Source organism: Labrus mixtus, chromosome 19 (genome assembly GCF_963584025.1).
Source record: "Labrus mixtus chromosome 19, fLabMix1.1, whole genome shotgun sequence".
NCBI classification, from domain to species: domain Eukaryota; kingdom Metazoa; phylum Chordata; class Actinopteri; order Labriformes; family Labridae; genus Labrus; species Labrus mixtus.
Genome location: NC_083630.1, coordinates 18,575,640 through 18,596,733, shown reverse-complemented (window position 1 = coordinate 18,596,733; position 21,094 = coordinate 18,575,640). Strand labels below are relative to the sequence as shown.

General features: G+C 41.7%; 2 protein-coding genes across 5 annotated transcripts in view; one reads left to right on the top strand and one right to left on the bottom strand.

Annotated features, from left to right (window-relative positions):
• Positions 1–2,335: 2,335 nt before the first annotated feature.
• On the top strand, positions 2,336–3,247 carry LOC132994421 (B-type lectin plumieribetin-like). Its single transcript, XM_061064761.1, is given in 3 exon segments — positions 2,336–2,464; positions 2,689–2,782; positions 2,896–3,247. Coding segments are annotated over 2 exon segments (351 nt in total). The 5' UTR covers positions 2,336–2,464; positions 2,689–2,692; the 3' UTR covers positions 3,157–3,247.
• A 9,644-nt stretch (positions 3,248–12,891) lies between these two features.
• Positions 12,892–21,094, bottom strand: part of slc4a2b (solute carrier family 4 member 2b) — a 41,538-nt gene continuing 33,335 nt past the window's right edge. For all 4 annotated transcript variants that reach the window (XM_061064812.1, XM_061064813.1, XM_061064811.1 and 1 more), the window contains 10 exons: positions 20,867–21,073; positions 20,582–20,730; positions 19,325–19,519; positions 18,359–18,586; positions 17,712–17,801; positions 16,858–17,024; positions 16,128–16,381; positions 15,862–16,031; positions 15,539–15,712; positions 12,892–15,059 (listed from right to left, as the gene is read on the bottom strand). In XM_061064812.1, the coding sequence (XP_060920795.1) occupies positions 14,979–15,059; positions 15,539–15,712; positions 15,862–16,031; positions 16,128–16,381; positions 16,858–17,024; positions 17,712–17,801; positions 18,359–18,586; positions 19,325–19,519; positions 20,582–20,730; positions 20,867–21,073 (1,715 nt within the window). In that variant the 3' untranslated portion in view covers positions 12,892–14,978. The remainder of the gene's footprint in view (positions 15,060–15,538; positions 15,713–15,861; positions 16,032–16,127; positions 16,382–16,857; positions 17,025–17,711; positions 17,802–18,358; positions 18,587–19,324; positions 19,520–20,581; positions 20,731–20,866; positions 21,074–21,094) is intronic.

Below are 21,094 nucleotides of genomic sequence, written 5' to 3'. Positions count from 1 at the left end.
GTAAACAAATTAAGGTACAAGAGAGACAGGTATGTGCACTGACATCCATAAAAATGTTCACAACCAGCACAAAGGTTAATTAGAAAATAAACACTAATTTCTAACGTGAATATATTCCATAGAATTATTAGAGTAAGGTATGTGGCAGAAATATTAGTTCAACAAATATACATGAGACGAAATTAACAAGTTCACATAAACTTTACTGTCTGGGTTTACAAATAGCAATGGCGCCATCTGCTGGTAAACAAAGGGTATTACAAGATGGCGTCCATAAGATTAAGATGAAAAAAAATGTAATTCTGTTTTTACACTCTGTTAATCATGCAACACACATAGGCTGAAATATACACACATGCACAAACTGGATCCTATGGACTAATGGAGAGAAGTGACGGAGTGCTCAGGAATCTCTCCAGATACCAGACCAAGTTTCATATTTGGTCCGCACCAGGACTTGAACCGGTGACTCTCTTGAACCGGTGACTCTCAACCCAAGTCCCTACAGACTGAGCTACTGCCACCCTAAATGGACTTATCATCAACAAGTGGAATCAATTAAACTCCTATCAGTAAGGGCACGGCTCGTGCGTAGTTAAAACTTAGAAAAAACTACAAAACATTCAACAAAGAATAAACCTGAGGTTAAAGGCCGAGCATCCTTTCTCCAGCTTAGCGTAAACACTGGAATCACTGTTGGATATACAAGGACAGGAAGGATATTATAACAAAGCTAAACGTTAAAACAGAAGTACGGTGAACTCGTAATCTGCTGCTCTCATCTTTATCTGCAGCTCATCATTTAAAATCCAGAGGCCGCCCAATCCGAGACCGAGAAGAGTAAAAATGATTTAGATTCTGAGACCTTCAAAAGGTGGTCACGAGACAGGTCCAATTTGAAGTACTACAACACTGCATTCAAGTTGTTCTAAACAGCTTCTGTCATGTTTCTGGCTGGAAATGTAAATATTCTAGTTAAAGGTGCACTATGGAGTTTTGGTAGAGAAATGTGAAAGTTGGAGAAGAACTGTGTTCCAGGGACCCATTTTTTCCTTTGAATAAAGTTTGTGTATTTAGTTCAGAAAATATAGTATGGACTTCTTTCACTCCTTGTCACTCCCAAATCTACACAGTGCACCTTTAAGGCTGAGAACATGAATCTTCATTGATGCTTCTGACACTTTCAGACGCTACACATTTATGTAGCCTATTGAAAAAAGCTCGCTATTTGCATTTGCACTTTACATTTACTTTTTTTTTTTAATTAATAATGCAATAATATATCAGAAATTGTTCTCAAACTGGAAATTCTGCAAAAAACACCTTCTCTGTTGATAGTTGAAGTTCATCTAACCGATAATAATTTGTACCTATACAGTAAGATTGCACCTATAACTTTTACTTACAGTACACGAGTACACAACAATTAAGTTTGGTTGTGCTTTATGTGTTCTTCATGGAATGTGGTTGATGCAAATAGGCCTATAGGAAACTTGGCATGTGCTGCTGCTGTGTGCATCGGCATCCTCCGTACAAACTTGGCTTTGTGACATGGAACATTCTGTACCTTCCACAACATGCAGAGGGAAGTGAAGTGAGACAATGAGCCCCTCTTTTTGTCAGTTTCCTGTTACACAATCACAGCTCCCCCTAAAAAGCTCTTCACTGATTGGATACAAATTGAAGATCTGGCTAATCAAACTGTGTAGCCCAATCAGTTTTCAACTCATGTAAAGTGTGTGCGAGGCTTTCACTTAAGCCTAATCCTCCATCACTTCTCCTGAGGGATTAAGTGTGCATGCAGAGACAGCTGCTGCGTGCATCCTTCATAGGAACTTAGATTCCATATGGTAAAACTGTGCAGGGCCTTATAATAAAACAAAAGGTCCTGTTACATAGTCACAGCTCTCCCTTGAATGCAAATGGACGATTGGATAAAACAGGTCTCAGTAAACAAATTCAATAGCCGACTGGGATAAAGGGGTATGCCAAAGTATGAGTGAGGTTTCGTTACTTGTCACGCTACATCCTGTATTAAAGACTGATTTCATGACCAGTGCAAACATGTCCATCACTTGTCTTGAGGGATGTAATGACTCCACTCATCAGCATCAAGGGACGCAACACATTCTTGTGCATATAAGCCTCCTATGGTGTGAATGTTCCTCATATGTGCCCCATCTTTCACATGATGTCATCTTTCACAGATCACGCTTGTGTCGTAAAAAAAAAAACTCAAATCCATGACGACATGGTTTGATACTTCAGGGGGATTCAAGACTCACTAACTGGAACATTCAGTTCTCACTAAAAAAGAAAAGGGAGTCACTCCCCCCTCTCCCCTCCCCCCCCTTTTCTCTCCACCCTCCAATTTATAAAGGTATAAAAAAGGAGAAGAATTCACTTGTTGCACTTCTCTCCTTCTCTTCGGCTGCAGTCTTCCTGAGGTTGAACACTCAAACCTGTAAGTACTGAATACTTTTATACTAATGCATGGAATGAAGTATTTCTCTGCAAGATCTCTTTAATGCATGAAGATGTCTTTGCAGTGCACTGTTAATGTTGCTGTTAAAATTAAGAATAAAGCATAAGGCTTATTGGGAATTGCAAACATAAGTACAAAAATATGTCTTTAACACATTTTCAGTGTTTCAGTGGAATACAGCTCTGATTTTCTTTTTGCTGCAGAATCATGAGCAGGAACTTCTTGTCTAAAAATGATGAGCTCCGCAAGGGAGACTACCTGATTTCCAACAATGGAGAGTACAAGGCTGTCTTCCAGGTGAGTAATAAATACAGTTATTATGATGCATATACATGTGAATATTTACTCTTAAAGAGTGAGCGTTTGTGCACCCTGTTTGCAGCTTAATGTTTATATTTTTCTGTGTGCAGGATGATGGTAACTTTGTCGTCTACGGCTGGACGCCTGTGTGGTCTTCAGACACCGCAGGATCAGACGTCCTCCGCGTGTGCATGCAGGCCGACTGTAACCTGGTCATGTAAAACAAGTGTGACGAACCAAAGTGGCACACAAACTCCTCCGACACCAAATGCAACATGTGCCGTCTTCACCTGACCAATGATGGGAAACTGCTGGTGCACAAGGAATGTGAAGAAGTTTGGAGCTCCGCTAAATCCAAAGGCATGAAGTGATGAATTAAAAATGTAAGAGATCTTAACTTGAGATGGTAAACATGGTGATTTTGTAATCTTGAGTCAAATAAAGGCTTTTTTATTGCATCCATACACGTGTGAATTCCTTATCTTTGTGTGCTTTTATCAGGCCTTAAAAACACTCACAATGAATTACAAACACATATTTTGTTGTATTATATTTGCAATTTATCTTGTGCATTGCCATTTTTATTAGACTGAATGGTACTTTTGTTCTTTATACTTAAATGTATACACACAATAAGCATTATGCAACTAGTATATACTTCATATAAAAAGCTAATTGTTAACTGTAAACTGCAACGACACTTCATGCATTAAACAGCTGTATCCAGAATAATGTGAAAATCGATCCATCTATCAGTCAAAATATGGAGTACTAAAGAGTCAGTCAGAATGAAACAGAGGAAACAAAGTGAAGGAGACAACTTCCTCTCACTGCTTTTTTAATGCCTTCTGTAAGCTGGGTGTGGAGAGAAGAGCTAGGACAGACAGCGGAGTGTCTCGCTCTCTTTTTTTTTAATTGAGAATTGAATGTTCCTGTTAGAGGGTCTTGGGAGTCATGGTTTGGTCTCTTATGACACCAAGTATGATCTGTGAAAGAAGACATGATGGTGAGTGAGTTCATCTGAAGGACGGACACATATGTACATTTTGAAAGATAATTTAGTAATTTAACACCGTAATAAGGAGTGTTGAATGCAGAAGTGAGCGCTGCATCAGCTTTATCCATGAGTGCAAATCAGTGGAGTAGTTTCTTCACTCAGGAGAAGTGATAGACATGTTTGCACTAGTCCTGATTTCCGTCTGTGACAAGTTTGAAAGTCACATTTTGGCAAACCTTAAACGTCAGGATGCTATTACATTTAATTATATTGTATCGACCTGTATGTTTTCAACTCTTATGTAACAGGATTTTTTAAATCCATAAAAAAGAGCTATTACACAATGTACCATAATGTATCCGATTCCCTATGAAGCACACATTAAGCAGCTGACTAACGTAATGTCTAGAAACCAAGAAACCAACTCATTTGATTGAAGGTTTCTGTACAATTTAGCAAAATATTCACACTTAACTACCTTTAATGTTGTTCTTAAATTATTCAGTTTGAGTTTGAGTTGGTGTACTGTAAGTTACAGAAGTGCACAAAGATGTGCTCTGTCTGAATGTCTCCTATGAATATATTGCAAAAAAAATATGATGGCCTAGTGGTAAGGTTGTGCCCAATGTACAGAGGCTAAAGCCCTCCAAGTGGGCGGTCCGGGTTCAATACAAACCCGGGCCGATCCTTTCCTGTGGGTCGTTCCCCGCTCTGTCTCTACCCTGATTTCCCACTTCATCCACTGTCCTATCAAAGAAAGGCAAAAAGCCCAAAAAAGATTCTGGAAGAAGAAAGGGGCTGAAAGGGGGCTCAATCTTTTTCAGGTAGGCCACCTTCTTCTAAGGTTGTGTCAAATGATTCATATCTTGTCAAAGCTTGAGTAAAAACTTTACTTGATTGCCATCTCAAATAAGGCATTTAAAAAAAAAGAAAAAAAGAAATCCGAGTTGTGTTGCTGTGTGTTCAGATGCTAACACATTGATGAGGAGGAGCCACATGTGGACACAGCTGGCTTTAGAGAGGAAGTAACTTCCAGGCTCTCATTTCCTGCATCAAGCTGCCATACGAAGCTTCAGCAGAGTTCAGAAGTCAGGATGTCAGACCAGTTGGTCATGTGGCTGTTGTTTATTTCACAAACAACTCATGCATACTCATTCGTAGTTTCGTGCTGACATCAGCTGTTCACATCTATCCAGTAGTGCTGTGACACCGCCTCATCGTTACATTTGACAAACTAATCTGTTCATTTTGTTTTCTTTACTTCATGATCCCTTCCCAATATTTAACAATTTCACCTCTAAGGACAAAACCTTATCATTTCTTTGACATTGAAGCATTTGACTGGTTCAGTAAACCCTCTGTCTGACACTTACCTTGCAGCATGGGTTTCAGGCGTGACAAATAATAATAAAGAAACCGTGAATCTGGTCACTTATTTGTATTGTTTGCTTCAGTGGGTCATACAGAACGTCAGTCTGTTTTTATAACCAGCGATAACCTCCTCACTGTTCTGCAGAAACTTGACTTCACACGAGAAAGATTCAGGAGACTCAGATAGCTGAAGTTGAAGATGTTTATATGAGGCATTTGCAGCACACACGTGATACAGTGTCTTGCCCAAAAACTTGAACGTGACGTTTAAGACGATAGAGAGCAGACACTAAACAATCCAGGGACACAAAGTGACCTTGGTTGGCATAGTCAGGGCTAACAGTATCAGCTGTGCAGCAGGGCAGAGAATGAGCTAAACGTCTGTGCACCTTCAGACATGCACCAAATTCCATCACACTCACAGGCGCTTTCACTCTCTATTTTGTTATAGAAATAACTGTGAACTTAAGCAAGATACAGCGCGTCTTGGTGTTAAATAGAGGGGTATTTTTTCAAATTCGACTTCATTGTTTCTGTTTGCACGGACTTTCAACTCTGAATGAGAGCGGGTGTGTTTGTTTGCAGGGGGCAGATATGCTGGAGGAGATTTGGAGCCAATAAAAACACACACAACTGATCACGTTAATCCAAGTTACATCATAGCATTTTCTTTTTTTTTAATTACACAGGAATACTGTGACTTTACTGTACGAGCACAATGAGGACTATTCTTTGGATGTGACCATGACCAGTGGCATGTCAGAGTCTCTCACAGTAAAGGAAGTAAGCATGCAACAGTTTGACTATGAATCATTTTTGCTCGTATGTTAGCGTGTTCATTTGAGCTGTTTTATAGTTTTATTAGGACGGGTGCTTAACAGCCAACAGTGTAGGAGCTCCACTGTTGTAATTCATTTTTTTGCAGTGCTCGATCCTTGTCGTCCTCATCGCCTGAAACAAGAGAGTAAACACGTTAAGAGTAGACAACACAGCCTGCTGGGATGTCAGATTAACCCTAAGAACACACACAACGAAGAGCTTTGTGGGCTTTAATCCAAATCAATCACAGTTAAGACAAGAAGAAAAGTATACCTCTGTGAGTCTCGGTTTCTGGATGCAGTCAAGATATGGTTTTGGGTTCGTTTCGATCTGGTCTGCTGCTGTTTTGTAGCAAACTGTACAGTCCATCAGTGGCTGGGTGGTCGTTAAAAACACAAGGATGATGTTAATGTTCTGAACACGTTACATATATTTGACAAGAATGCTTCTTTTTCTATTTTTTTTTTTTTTTTAATCCACTCACTCTGTCGTTCCTGAAGGGGCATCGCTGAGGACTGGAGTCGGTTGTTCCTTTGGGACACCTGGTAGGTTTCAGGTAGAAATTGTGGAAGAGGTATCTCGTACCGAATCCAGACTGCAAGAGAGTAAGAAATCATTTAAATACGAGTTGCAAATGTAGAAGTGTTTATGATTCCACTTGCCATCATGCCCTTATTTTACTACTTTAATTGTGTAAATACTGTTTATAATATATTCTTCCATGTTCCAACAGGACTGGTACTTTATGTGTAACAGAGCGCCCTCTGCTGGAACCCCTGCAGACTTGAGCGGTGCAGCCTGTGTATAGTCAGCCTGTACTTTGCTCCGCTGAAATAGTGTATGGTTCATTTTTTTCTTGGTAAAAATACAATTTAACCATGTGGTGTGTTTTACAGTGTCACCGTGTCACTTTTCTGATCAATTTGTTATGGAGTCATTTAGACTCACCACGTAGCTCAAATCGTAGCTCCACTATTGATTTGCTGTAAAGGACCTAATATGCTTCTGTTGTTATCAGAATAAACAACATGCTGAGGACGTGCGATGATTCTTTTCAGTCTGTGTAAATTAATTTTCAGATGTTAAAGCAAAAGTACCGTGTTTGAGCGTCAATCAATTAAAGCTGCAACAGGAACAATACTAATCTGTAAAGGGTCTAACACTGTAAATTAAAGTGGATAAAGCCGGAGTGACGTCACCCATTGGTTAGTGCAGAAGTCTATGGAGTCATCATGAGCTAATCAGACCTATTTCTTTTTTTTGTACCAGGCTGTAAACATTTTGATTTCTGATGTAAAAACAGACTTTTTTTGAATGGGTGTGTATGTGACTTCCTGTGCTCCTGGAGCCAGCCTCTAGTGGACACTCAATGAACTGCAGGATTTTGCACTTCCTCATTTTTCAACAGAGGAGGTTGCCGCTTGGATCTTATCAGTGTGAAATCATCAGAAAAGTTTTTTTGGGTTGTTTCCAGGTTACTTTTTGTGGACCCACACAGTGCTCAGGAAACATTTAGGAGATGACCTCTTGGTTGCACTAATTAAAAGACAAAACAAAACAAACCAAATCTCAAAATGACAGGAAGTCAGCAATCTGTCGATAACCTTCAGAACGTGCAGTTAAAGTTTTCTGATGTGACAGATGTGTTCAAAGCAAAATAATTTGTCTTGGCCCTCTGAAAACAATCACTGTTTAAAAGACGGCTCAGAGAATCCAGTCGAAGGAGGTCAGATTTTCTTTTTCTTTCAAAAAACATTCCAGCAAAGACACACCTTGGATCCAACCAAACCCTGCTGAAAACGTGTTGATTCAAAGTGCATTTGACCTGCAGCAGATGTGAAAGTATGAGCCATAATTCCCTGAACTGCAGAGGCAGTTTGCCAAACGCTAGAAGCAGATTTGAGGAGTCTGACACAGAACTTCAGTCTTTTTCTTAAATATTTAGATTCACATTGAATATTTGGCTGATTCGTTTTATGAATTGATTTCTAGTTTTCCCTGAAATCCACTGTAACCTCCATCAGTGTTTCTCATGAGCCATGCTAATATAAAGAATAAAGCATATTTAGCCTCTCTGAAAGAATATGTCAGAGTCCCATCTTAATGCTGTAGGCTTGATAAAAGCAACAAAAGCAATAACGAGATTAAAAACTTAGATGCCAAGTTTACCTCGATGTCTGACTTTTCCAAACTTCTCAGGAAGCGAAAATGGTGGTGCACCCCGACATGAGAGTTGAGCTGCTCTAAGGTGAGGTCCACTCCCTTCTTGTAGTAATCAGGCAGCTCAGCATAAGGATCCTGTGCCTCGGCAGAGTACAGCACAGCTCCGGCACAAACCAGCAACAGCAACCCAGCAGACATCTTTATCGTAAGTGTGTGTGGAAGAGCTGCTCTGTACAGAGAGTGAACCCTCCTCTCCTGGCAGGATCGATACTGACAGGAAAAACAAGTCCTATTAAGGCTGTATGAGCAGCAATGACCATCAACAGGCCTGCTGCTCTACGTGTTTACTTCCCCTTCCCAGATTCCCGTAACAACCCCGGGGGGGGGGGGTGCAGATTTAAACTTGTCTCGGCAAAACTAATTCTCAGCAGGGGGGGGGGGGGGGGGGGGTTCCAAACACAAATCTGTGCCAGAAGTGGGTTAACACTCAAATCCTTAAATGTTTCTACTTGGATGAGTAATCGGTCCTCCTTGAAATGAGCCCAACAAGCCGTGAAAAGCGTTTGGCCCCAGGACAAAGACGAAGGTCAGCAGTGAACAGTGGGTGAATGAACTCTTTCAGTTCTGCTTCATCAGCTCTCTTGTTGCACTTACAGGAAAGTGGGTCACTCATAGGAAATGGCTGGTATTCCTGCTAGTTTCACTGCAGAAGTGATTGAAAACAGTTAAGCGAGAACGAAAAAGTTCTGATTTCAACTGAAATAAACAACTGTAACGACCACTGAAACCATGATGGGGCCACAGGGGAATCACTGAAAGACGTAGACTACAAATGTGCTCAGGAGAACCATGTTGGGTGCATTAGGACAGATTTTAGTGATTGATTGGTCAACACAATAACTGCACAGATAATTCCAGTCTTTCTGTTCGAGCTAACTTTATGAAAAGCTCCTATCATAAAAGGAGAAGAACTTTCCAGCTTTAAAATGAACTAAATTTGTTTTTTCCTCTCCGCCATCTACATTTTTTTTCTCCATCCGGCAGACTGTTTTTTGAGAAGTCTGAGGGCACCACTCCCCTGATGGGAAATCTCTTTCTGTTTCCATTTAACTACAAAACTGCTCATGTGAAAGGGGGCCCCCGAAGAGACGCTGTTTAGGAGGTCACGTGACAAAACGGTTGGATAATACTAAAGATGTGGATCACATTTTTTAAAAATTATTTTCAGTTAAAGAAACAACAACAACTTTGAATTCATGTATAGATCTGCGTGTATCTGAAAAAATGTAAAGCGGTAATGTTTTTTTGTCTATACTTGAAGGCGGGGTTGATCATTTTCTGAGACGACGTAGTTTCTGCACAATAAAAGTGATGAGCTGAGGTCCGCTTCTGCAGCAACGGCACTCGTGCACGCAAGTGAGGGGGCGTGGCTTTTGAGGGAGCACAGAGGGGAGGGGGTGGGTGCAGACGGAGCACTGAGGGAATGCTACTTTCAGAATCACGTTAGGTTTTTGAAAATGACCAACCCTGCTTTTAACGTCAAGTTAAATTTAAATCCATTTTATGATATTGAATATTACATGAAGAACAACACTGTCTCAACTCCTGGCTATGTGTTTAATAAAATGAGCTACAAGTCAACCAGGTAGCACTCAGTAGAAGCTGACAAACCAGCAGGGAGCAGGCTGGAGTGAAGTCAGTGCCGCACACTAGACTGTAAATATTAATGGACGAAGCCTGAGTGACGTCACCCGTCTGTTCATGCAGCGGGCTTTGGAGTCCCATCGACGGCGGTCTTCATGCTGGAAATGCTAACTCTCAGTCAACCTAACGACAGACTGAGGCGGGTTTTAAAACATTCGACAAACGACAATGAACTGACATAGAGGGGAAGAAACACAGAGACTAAATAGACACAGGGGGTAATCAGACACAGGTGAGACTAATGACACAGGTGAAGACAATGAGGGCAAATCAACACTGGAGGCAGGAATAGACACAAGACAAGAAACACTGGAGACTAGAACATAAATCAAGAAACACGAAGATACACAGTGAACTCAAGAATGTAACATAACCACTAGAACAAAGAAACACAAGGATAAAAAAACTACAAAAGAAAACAGGAAACACTTAAGACTAAACTATGAAACATAAGGACAAAAACACACAAGGGAAACATGCAACACTAAGAAGGACAGGAGAAATTAAGGAAACCTAAACACTGAAATACAAAACTAAATAAGACCAAATCATGACACGTGTCTTATCATGACTAAGTCATCTCCTCAATGAAACCGAAACGGATGAGTAGGCTAATCAAAATAATTCCTTTCCAGTAAGTGTGTGCCGATCGAGACATGACACGTCTCATACATGAGACAGTCTTCGGTTTAGCTCATGGTTCTGTGAATGAGGAGAGAAAGCTGGTGCAGCCTCCCTCACCACCACTCACCTTAAGGGGATACTCCCTCTGGTGGCGTAAACGAGCAACTACAAAATCAAGAAATAAAATCACCACAAAAATACAAATTAGTGAAGACCCTTTCATACAAAGAAACTAAGACTACACAATTAACATGGTGAGTGTTTCTGAGCCACAGAAAACCCCAATGAGCTGCTCTTTCTTTATTGAGAAAATAAGTAAACTTGTAACTTGCTATTAAAGTTTTAACCCTAAAAAATAAATGAAACTTTCAGCCAGTTCAATTTCACACCCTTTCGCTAAAAGAGGAAAATGTCACAAAGGTCTGGCACACGAATGAACCCCGACAGAAACACTGGCCACCCTGCCTTTATCTCTCCTGCTGCAGGACCTGATTGCCAAACCAATTAACCACCCTCTTACGGCGAGATTGGGCAGAGCACCAATCTGTAGACAACAGACCAAAAGAAGGAGGGGAGAGACGACAGGACGACAATACCAACACACTTGTAACACAAATGAAACTTTATTGATCAACTTGTCAAAGTCAGTGTTCTAACACAGTTCTGAACATGTGACACACAACTGTCTCATAAATGCGATGAAACTTAACTCCAGGAAAGACAACTATGACACCATGAAGTAAACAAACACAGAAACCCTGAAAAGTGTCAGAGTCACTACAGAATGAGTCCTCTATGTATTCAGTTTTCTCCTTGTGATGCCAGAAGAGTTGGGGCTCCGCTGCTGTAACCCATTGAGTTGCAGTGCTGAACTCTGACCTCCTTCATCTCCTGACATTCAAAAAGAGATTTAACATCATTACATTATTGTTTGTCATGGACAATGGCTGAAGTAGACAGCATGGTAAACAGACTAACCTCTGTAAGAGCATTCCTGTGGACACAGTGGACGTACGGTTTGGGCTCCTGTTCAATCTCTCCTGCGAATGTTTTGTAACAGATGCCGCAGTCTATCAGCGGCTGGATGAGTGCACACAAACAAAACAGCACACGGACAAGTCAGAGCAGGCGTTCACTCGCAAATTCCACATTTCTGAGAGCTCAGTTAAGCTGCTTGAAATCAGACAAAACTTACTCTGTCGTTTCTGAACTGGCATCCCGTGGAGTCAACCGTTCCTTTTGGACACTTGGTGGCTTTGAGAAGGAAGTGGTGGTAGATGTATTTCACGTCGAAACCAGGCTAAAGATTCAAAAAAAAGGAGGAGGATTTTGAAGCTGGCAGTAAGTTCAGAGGAGTTTTCTTTGATAAAATTAAAATTCTTTGATTAGAGGAGGTTTCCTGAAGGATTTTACTCAAATTAAATCCCAGAAAAACACCCAATAATGAGCTGGGAGCACGACAAAGATAAGCACTGAGCAGACAAACCTCGATGTCCGACTGTTGCACACTTCTGAGGAAGAGAAAATGGTGTTGGATTCCTGCGTGAGAGTTCAGCTTCTCCAGGGCCAGACCCACTCCTTTCTTGTAGACTTCAGGAAGTTTATTGTAAGCCTCCTGTGCATCAGAGCAAGAAAACAACGCTCCAACGGTGAACAGCAGCAGCAGCAACAGAGGAGCCATGTTTCTCCTTGTATCAGGACAAGGGGAAAGTGTGACGGCCCACCCACTTTGTGTTTTTTTTCACAGAACAGGAGAGAACACCCAGCCCTCTTTGTTTTCAGAGAGAGAGGACAATCCCGCCTGTTCTTGTCCTTCAGATTTCAACATGAGAACTTTAGCACGATGGAAAGTCAACGCACTGCAACTTAAAAACACTTTTAATAGACAAATATGACACCAAACTTAATAAAGACTACTTAAAAATAACACAGGTTAAGTCCAGATATTTCATTCTTTTCATGTCCCTTGTTTTCCTCATTGTTATTGCCTCACATTTCTGTGTTGAGTTGGGATTTTTAAGCTTTAGTTGTTTTCTCTGCTTTTGTTGAACTTTTAAAATCAGAATCAGATATCTGTATTTTGTAATTTCATACATTCGGAGCACATTTCTATTTGTCTGTATCTTAGGCACACTTGCTCTGTTGTTTTTCTGAAGTGCATTTCGATATTGTTTTCTGTTTTTGCAGCACATTCACGTGTGAGCAGTGCAATTCTATTTGCCTGGTCTCTCTTTGCGCTGTGTTCTGTATTTTAAGTGCATTTCTGCATTTTCTCATTTGCATATGTGCTTGTACTAAATGCAATGTCCTCTTTGATTTAGACATTTGCACAAGTGTTGCAGATTGGTCAATACTTTGTTTCATTCATTGCGATGTTCGGTCTGTTTGCAGGTGATTTCTCGTAAAGAAGACAGAACAACAGCCAGGATAAATAGAAAATAACTTTTATTTGTCATCAATATTTTAACCATTAGAGCGCAGAGGAACGTCGGCTCCTCTGACTGTATTGCTTTTGAAATGGAACAACATGTTTGATCAGCACTTCACAACTCTTGACAGATACTTTGGCTTACACAGACTACCTTCACTTCATTCACAGGCACAAAAAAACAACAACAAACACAAAAATGACACGGTTAGCCTACTTCTCACTAACACCCCTTCATTTTCCAGCGCAATGATGCAGCAAAATGTGTGTGCAGATAAGAAAACGGGTATGTGACAAACTCCATTTCAATCTTCAAAAACGGCAATGATGCAACGGATAAAAATAAAAAGAGAGATGTTTGATTTATGAGCGTCTAGAAAGTGCTGACTATCGTAACACGTTTGTCGTCTTTGCAAACACACACACACTTGTAGCGGATCACTTCATGGTCCCACAGGCACTTCGATTTAGTGCGCCTTAGTGACAGCAAACAGGCACAAGATTACAGCATCAGTCGGGCTGAGAGGGGACAGCTCTGATGTCTCAAGTACACACAAGGAGGGGGAGGGAGGGGGGGGGTAACAGAGGACCGAGAGTTTTAATTATTTGACACAGTCAAAGCTTTAACCAATCCATGTCACACTGATACAACATGACACAAAAAAAAGACAAAAGAAAAAAAAAATACATATATGTGAATTTAAAATCCTTCCCTATCAGTGTTGCATGAATATGGAGATTGTCTACACAGCATGTGTGGAAATTTGGTCGACCGAGTTCACATGATTGTGAGCAAGAGAGCGAGAGAGAGAGAGAGAGAGAGAGAGGGAGGAACGATCATGATAACAGAAGGAATGTTTTTTTACTGTGGTTTTTGTTAATCTAATCTACTGACGTCAGTATTTGGAGATGTGAGATGGCTGGACTGCAGCTTATTTTTCTGATCATAAAACTATTTACAGCAGACGTTTGGCACTCAATAAATTACAGTGACTCCCATAAATCAACCACACCAAGTGAGACCTTACGAAACAAAAATCCCAACATTAGTACATTAGTGCTCTAAACGTGTGTGGAGACATTAATCATATGTGTTTATTATGCAACAGTGTTAATTTTAGACTAAACGTCCGTTATGAGAAACTAAACATGATGTCGTGGCATATGTGTTATAAAAAAAAAAAATGCATTTCATGTTCTGTTTTTTTTTTGGTATGTTGTCCTCACATTCCCGCAAGAGCTCCCTCTGCTGGTGATTCTAGTCCTCTGCAGGCACAGAACTTGACAAAAGCCCAAACATGATCCAAAACTGCATGGTTAGAGAAGAACAGGCTAAAAAAAAAAAATCAATCACAGAGAGTCATTTAAGAAGCACGCTTAAGCAACACTGATATTTAAGGGATTAATGGAGACACTACGGATAAAATAATTACATAAAATACAGTCATTGTTCAGATTTGGTGTCTTTAAAAAAGTGCTACGAGCTTCAGGAGGCGGGTAAAGTGATCAGCTGTCTGAAATTAGACTGAACGAGGGAAATACAACCCTCTCAGTACACCTTTTCATTCCTTCATAAGGCGCTTTGTGAGCTTAAAACATGAACAAAAAGAAAGAAAGCAAAAAGCTAGTATAGCAGTAACTCAGCATGTTAATATAAAATAATAAATCCCATTTATCCTCCACATATTCAATGTGAATCAGAGCAACCTTTCAGGGCTAAAAATTAATACGTCTCGTGATTCTACTGTTATAACATTTCATATTAAACTTCATTCGATTTGGAATCTCTTGTCCCCTGAAATATATGTTTTTAAAAAGTATATAATGAGTGAACACTATGTCGGATCTCTATAGGCGGGTTTCTACATAAATCATTAAAGTTACACCAACAACCAAGCCGGACCGCTGACATACCGGCTGCCACGTCTCAGTGATTTTTTTTTTTTTTTAAAGAAGTCCAGCGGTGCACAGTGATGTGGAAACAAAGTGTGAGTGTTTCACCCTTCAAAGCCTCGATGTCGGTGGTGGATAGAGCGACAGACAGCTTGCACTAAGAGTTCAGTGGTTATATGGTGGTGTGACGTGGGTTACATCGGCATGTGCATCTCTGAGTATTCATCGTGACAGTCGCGCTCGTCCAACTTGGGCTCAGCGTCATCTGCATCCAGCTGGAGGGAAGAAAGAAAAAAAGGGATTTCAATTCAAACAAATTTTACTTCACATTGCATATATGAAGACATGATGGTACAACAACAGACATCTCCCCCTGAATATCCATTTACGACGTCTGATTGCCTCCATGTGCACTTTGTACTGTCCCTTTAATTATCCACTTACAGTTGTTTGTACTCATTATACTGTCACGTACTAATAAATAAAATAACATACTATTTCTTAAAGGTGACATATTCTGCAAAATACACTTTACCACTAACATGTCCCTAGTCTGTCAACAAACCACTCAATGAAGAGAAAAGTCCATCCTCTCTGTCTTTTTCCACTTTTCAGAAAACGCGTGCTCAAACAGGCCGTTTGGAGATTTTCCCTTCATGACATCAAAAAGGGCAGTAACTGGGACGAAGGGGCCGTTTACATACATACAAGCTTTAAAACAGAAGAAAGGTTATTTAAAAAGGGGTGAACCTACACATGCAATCTCTCTGACGTTGAAGATGCGGCGCAGCAGGAACATCTTGACAGGGATGGTGAGGATGAGGACGAAGGGGAAAGCCAGCGACGCCTGCGTGGACATGACGGCCCACAGCACCCCCAAACACACGAGCTGGATGCAGGTGAACAGGTGCATGCGCAGAGTCCGGACCTGCGGGAAACAAGAGATTCATAAGAACTCTCACAGGCGCTCGTGAGAGACGAGATGAAGAGAAGTGCTGCGACAGAGATTGAGGTCAATTCTAGCATCGGTGATAAAACTTAAAACTTGGAAAAAAGAAAACAATTCCTCCCTCTCACCTTTCGTACGTAGGTGTGGTCAGGGTGATACTTTGGTGGCATTAGCAGCAGCATCATCCGCTCTGTGAGCTGGATACCGTTCAGGGACATCACACCCATGTAGAGGAAGATACCAAACAGCACCGCCAGGGGGATCTGACGCAGCAGGTCTCCTATTACAATAGACATACCTGTGGAGAGAGGGGAAGAAGAAGAAGAAGTCTTAAGCATCCTATTTATCAGAAAATATTCAAATTAAAAAGATTCATTCAAAGCCTGATACTCACCAACCATGATGGCCACCAGGAGCCCAGTGACCCTCTGCTCTTTCACCTCCTGGATGCGAGGCTTGTCTCCAGGGGCGACCGCCTTACTCATGACAGTGAGGGCGTTGACGTGGGTCACAGAGCGAACGGTTGCTGCCGCCATCCACGGAAGGCCGAATAGGGCCGAGCTGCCGCCCAGCACCACGATCAGCAGCAGGTCCAGATGGAAACCAGAACCCTTCACCAACATCCGCTCCTTCTTACTCACTATCAGGCTGTTGTGTGAGGAGGCGGGACACAGGCGTTAAGAACGGCGGTTTTGGAGAATTCAACCAGACGTAAAAATGAGGTTGAAGATTTCTTCTTTAACCTCTGATCAATTCAGTTCAACTTAGCATACTCGTGTAGATATCTGCCTTCCTTTTTGGTGTTTTTCTATTTTTTTTAATTCTACTATGAGGAACCTTTGATTTGTGTCGATTTTGGCGCCCCCCTGTGGACAAAGCAGAGCCTCTTATCTCTTTCCTGTGCATGAGTAAGTTGAGTTTTCTGATGCTATTCTGCTTTCCTTTAAAAATCAAATGTATCACTTTGCTTTGGGAAATGCATAAAAGGCTGTTTCTGCAGCATGCATGTAACCACCTTGTCTGACACCTACCCTGCAGCAATAGAAATAATCGACCTTGATTGAAAATGAATCAAAGATTAATTCTGACGATTCTCTCTCGATGTGACTCTCAGTGAAACTCACGTGGTGATCTGAGTCTCCATGAAGATGAGGATGAAAACCAGCAGAGCGGGCAAACAGCAGGCAAACATCATCCAGATGGGGAATGAACTGTTGGTACCCAGAGGACTGATGAACCAGCCACGTTTGTCAGGACTCGTCACAGAGAAGCCTGAAGGAACGCTCAGTTTCTGGACAGAAGAGGAACCCCAGCGTTAGCAAAGAGGACAAGATAAGATACTCTTTTATTGATCCGCTGTAGGGAAGCTTAAGGAGGATTGTTGATCTTTGCACGAAACCCAACACAACACTGATTTTTTATTTGCGTGTAATACCGACAGTGAACACTGGGTGGAGTCTTGGCTTATGCTGTGCATAGAGCCAAGGCTCCAGGTAATTAGATTCAGGTGTGTGTTTAGAGGCAAATCGTTTTGTGACTAAATGTATTTACTATTTTAAAATACAAACCCGATATTGTCCAGAGCAGTCACTACTGAGGTGTGAAACTATTTCTGGAAGCGTGCTCTTGGTGTTAAAACAAACAAATGTCTGATACTGTCTTCAATCATTTTATTTTAGTCCACGATCGGGATTCAATAATGATCATAAAATACATAATTATGTCCAATACATACAAAAAACATAAACGGTTACATTCCAGTCAACTACCCAACATGCTGACACTGTCAGAAAGCATGAAACTGTCAGCATTAGCCAAGACTCCACCTAGTGTCCAGTGTCGGTATTACACTCAAATACAAATTCACAGTGTTGTGTTGGGTTTCCTGCAAAGATTAATAAAAACCAGCATTTCGACTCCAACAATGATGACAACTGTACTGTGTGGACCTTTAATGCTTCAAGTGTTTGCGTCTCACCTGTGTGTACGTGTCTTTTAGACTGTAATCCACCAGGACCATGATGAGGATGGCGATCGGTACGCCGAAGTCGCCGATGATCCTGCGAAACTGAAAACAAAGAAGATGTGATAGTTTGAGCGAAGGTAGCTTAATTTACTGAATCGAAAAATATTGAAAAGACGAATAGTTCTATATAATGCGCTGATATCCTGAAAGTATTAAAACCCATCAAAGGGGAAACATTGAGTGACACATCTGAAAGCGATACTAAAACAGACCTAGTTTTGTACTCTTTAAAACGCTTGAAGAGACAGTTTTGATAAATATAATGGGCTCCTTCCTCTCTGATGTTCGTTACATATGAAGCTGAAGTCAGCAGCCTCTTAGCGAAGCTTAGCACAAAGACTAAAACGAGCCTGGCCCCTATCTGACTGTAACAAACAGGGATGTTTCAAACAGTCTCTAAAGCTCATTTTTGACATGAAATATAGTTTTGTACTCATGTCATTCGACAGCACGGTTAATGTGGACAGTGAAGATCTGCATGTGATACAACAAAAAGCTGGAGGGGGAGCTGCCTCTTCCTTTAAGATAAGATTTTTAACTAATGACACTTTGATGTCTTATGAGGTTTAAAAAAGGGGTTTACTGCTGCAGCTTCTCACCCGTCCAGGGAAGAAAGCGCTGTTCTTAAACTTGCGAAGGTAGAAAGCAATGAAGAACGTCCCGGCCATGAGAACCAGAGAGAGCAGCGCCGTGTTCGGTTCCCCTTGGACTGTCAACGTCACAGGCGACATGTTGTTGCCCGGCACCAGCGTGAGGTTTTCTGCTGAGGCATTTCCTCCCGTGCTGTTGTCCAGGGAGCATCGTCTCAACGGGTGCTCCTTGAAAATCTGCTCGAACAACACACACACACACACACACACACACACACACACACACACACACACACACACACACACACACACACACACACACACACACACACACACACACACACACACACACACACACACACACACACACACACACACACACACACACACACACACACACACACACACACACACACACACACACACACACACACACACACACACACACACACACACACACACACACACACACACACACACACACACACACACACACACACACACACACACACACACACACACACACACACACACACACACACACACACACACACACACACACACACACACACACACACACACACACACACACACACACACACACACACACACACACACACACACACACAGATTATGTTTCTTGGAGGGATAATTATTTATCATGCTGTAAAAAGAACCACAACCACACTTCCTGGAAAATGAGATTAAGCCTTTCAAGTCCTTGCCATAAACTAAAAAAGCAAACCCTCCAAAGTCACAAAATACTTAAACTCTTAATCCAATAATCCTTTGAGGCCAATCAAACCCAAAAGATTCCAGGTGCCCTCGCTAAAAAAAAAACATACTCATTTCGACTGAGGTTTGAATTCGGTCCAAAGATTAGTCTGTTCAGTTTAGTGTCGGCGACGTGGATCACAGCGTGCCAACAAAAACCTTTTCTTAATGAGGAGTTGTTATTGGAAGTCTGCTGCGTACCCTGCCGAGCTTGATGAAGGTCTCACAGATGAAGATGAGGGAGATGAGGAAGGAGAAGATCTCCTGGGTGAAGCGGGACACGAAGCGGACCAGGAAGCTTCCCTCGAAGGCCACCGTGACGATCACGATGACGATGAGCCAGAATCCGATCCAGACGCGGCCCGTCAGGTACTCGATCTCGTTCGCTTTGCAGAACTGTGAGGACGCAGATGTCACAAAAACAGAAAAGCCCGTTTAAACCCGTCTTCTAAGACTGGCTATTAAAAGGGGCTGAAAACACAGGGCTCCACTTAAACTGTGATAATTATTTGTTTGACAATTGATCCAAAATAATTTCTGCACCGAACAAGATCAAGCATTTAAGTGTTTTTTTTTTAGTGTTCTTTGATTAGAGAGGGACCTGCAAACACGTCCGCAGTTTTGCACGGTCGGGAAATACATGTTTGTGCTTTTCTTTCGAAGACAACCAATAAAGATCCACTTTCTTGTCTTTCTGTTGAATGCAAGTGTAATGAAAACACCAGGTTAGCTGGGTATGAAAAAAAAGAGCAAGACTTGCTCCTATAAATGCAACAAAATCCACCTCCTATTAAAAACAAAAAGATGTAATCTAGCAGGGTTTAGAGGCAGACCGTTCCTTGCCTGAGCTTGGTCACTTCCTGGAGTCTCTGCTGTCTCCACGGTGACCTAACTTGATTACTAGATTCTGGGAAGTCACTCTGCATCCAGCCAAGAACTGGACATAAAACCACCACTTTGGTGTTTTAAAGTGGCAGTGAGCAAAACATCCGCCTCTCCCCCTGCTACCTCGATCACTCTGCTGAGCCCCGCACACCAAATGACACAAAAACCCCAAGAAGTTTCACTAAGTTAGTTATGTCAAACTTGGAGGACAGAAGCATTTACAGCCAATGGTTCTACATCTACAACAGGTGTGTGCTACACAACCAATGTGCTCTCTGCAGCACAGACGTTTTCTGCCTTTATATAAATGCTACATGTAATTGACATTTAGAGTATCAATTAACGAGTGGAAAAGAACATGCTGGCAAGGAGAAAAAATATGAAACAGCTTCATTAAGTGGACCAATATCACACCGGTTGTATGTTATATGCTGAAAAAAACTCCTTGTTAAGTCAGTGTGAAACATTTCTGCCGTCTGTCCCCAAATTTTGTAAAAATGTCAAAAGGGTTTTGCACATGTGTGATATTTTTCATCAGTTGTTAGTGGGCTGGTTAACTTGGTATAAACTTACGCTGTAAAAGGCTTCTTCAAAGACCAGCAGTGGTCCGGAGAAGCCCACAACGAGTAGCGGTTGAGCTCCGAGCAAGCAGAAGATCACGCCCTGCACTGCTGTGGACACAATCAGCTCGGAGACACCAATCAGGCCTTCTGTCTTTTCACCTGGCAACAGAGAGACAACGGATTAGCACCACGACGAACACCAATTGGGTGTCAAGTTTCGTCAATAGATCATCAATACTAAAACATGAAAGGGATCTGACATATGAGACAATAACTCTACTCGTGTTTCACTCACCCAGTAGGCCTCCAAATGTGATGGCTGGAGAGAGAGCAGCAAAGTAGATGAAGATGACAGCAGCCATGCACTGACTGTTCAGGGCGTCCTTGAAGTCACTGAGGTACTTTGGGTAACGGCGCTGCACGTCTCGTATCAGCCCACCGAAGGGTCGCCCTCTGCGCTTTAAAGGGTCGTCCGACTTTTTTAAAGGCGTGAGGAGGGCTTCTGTCGGGAAACAAAAAGCAA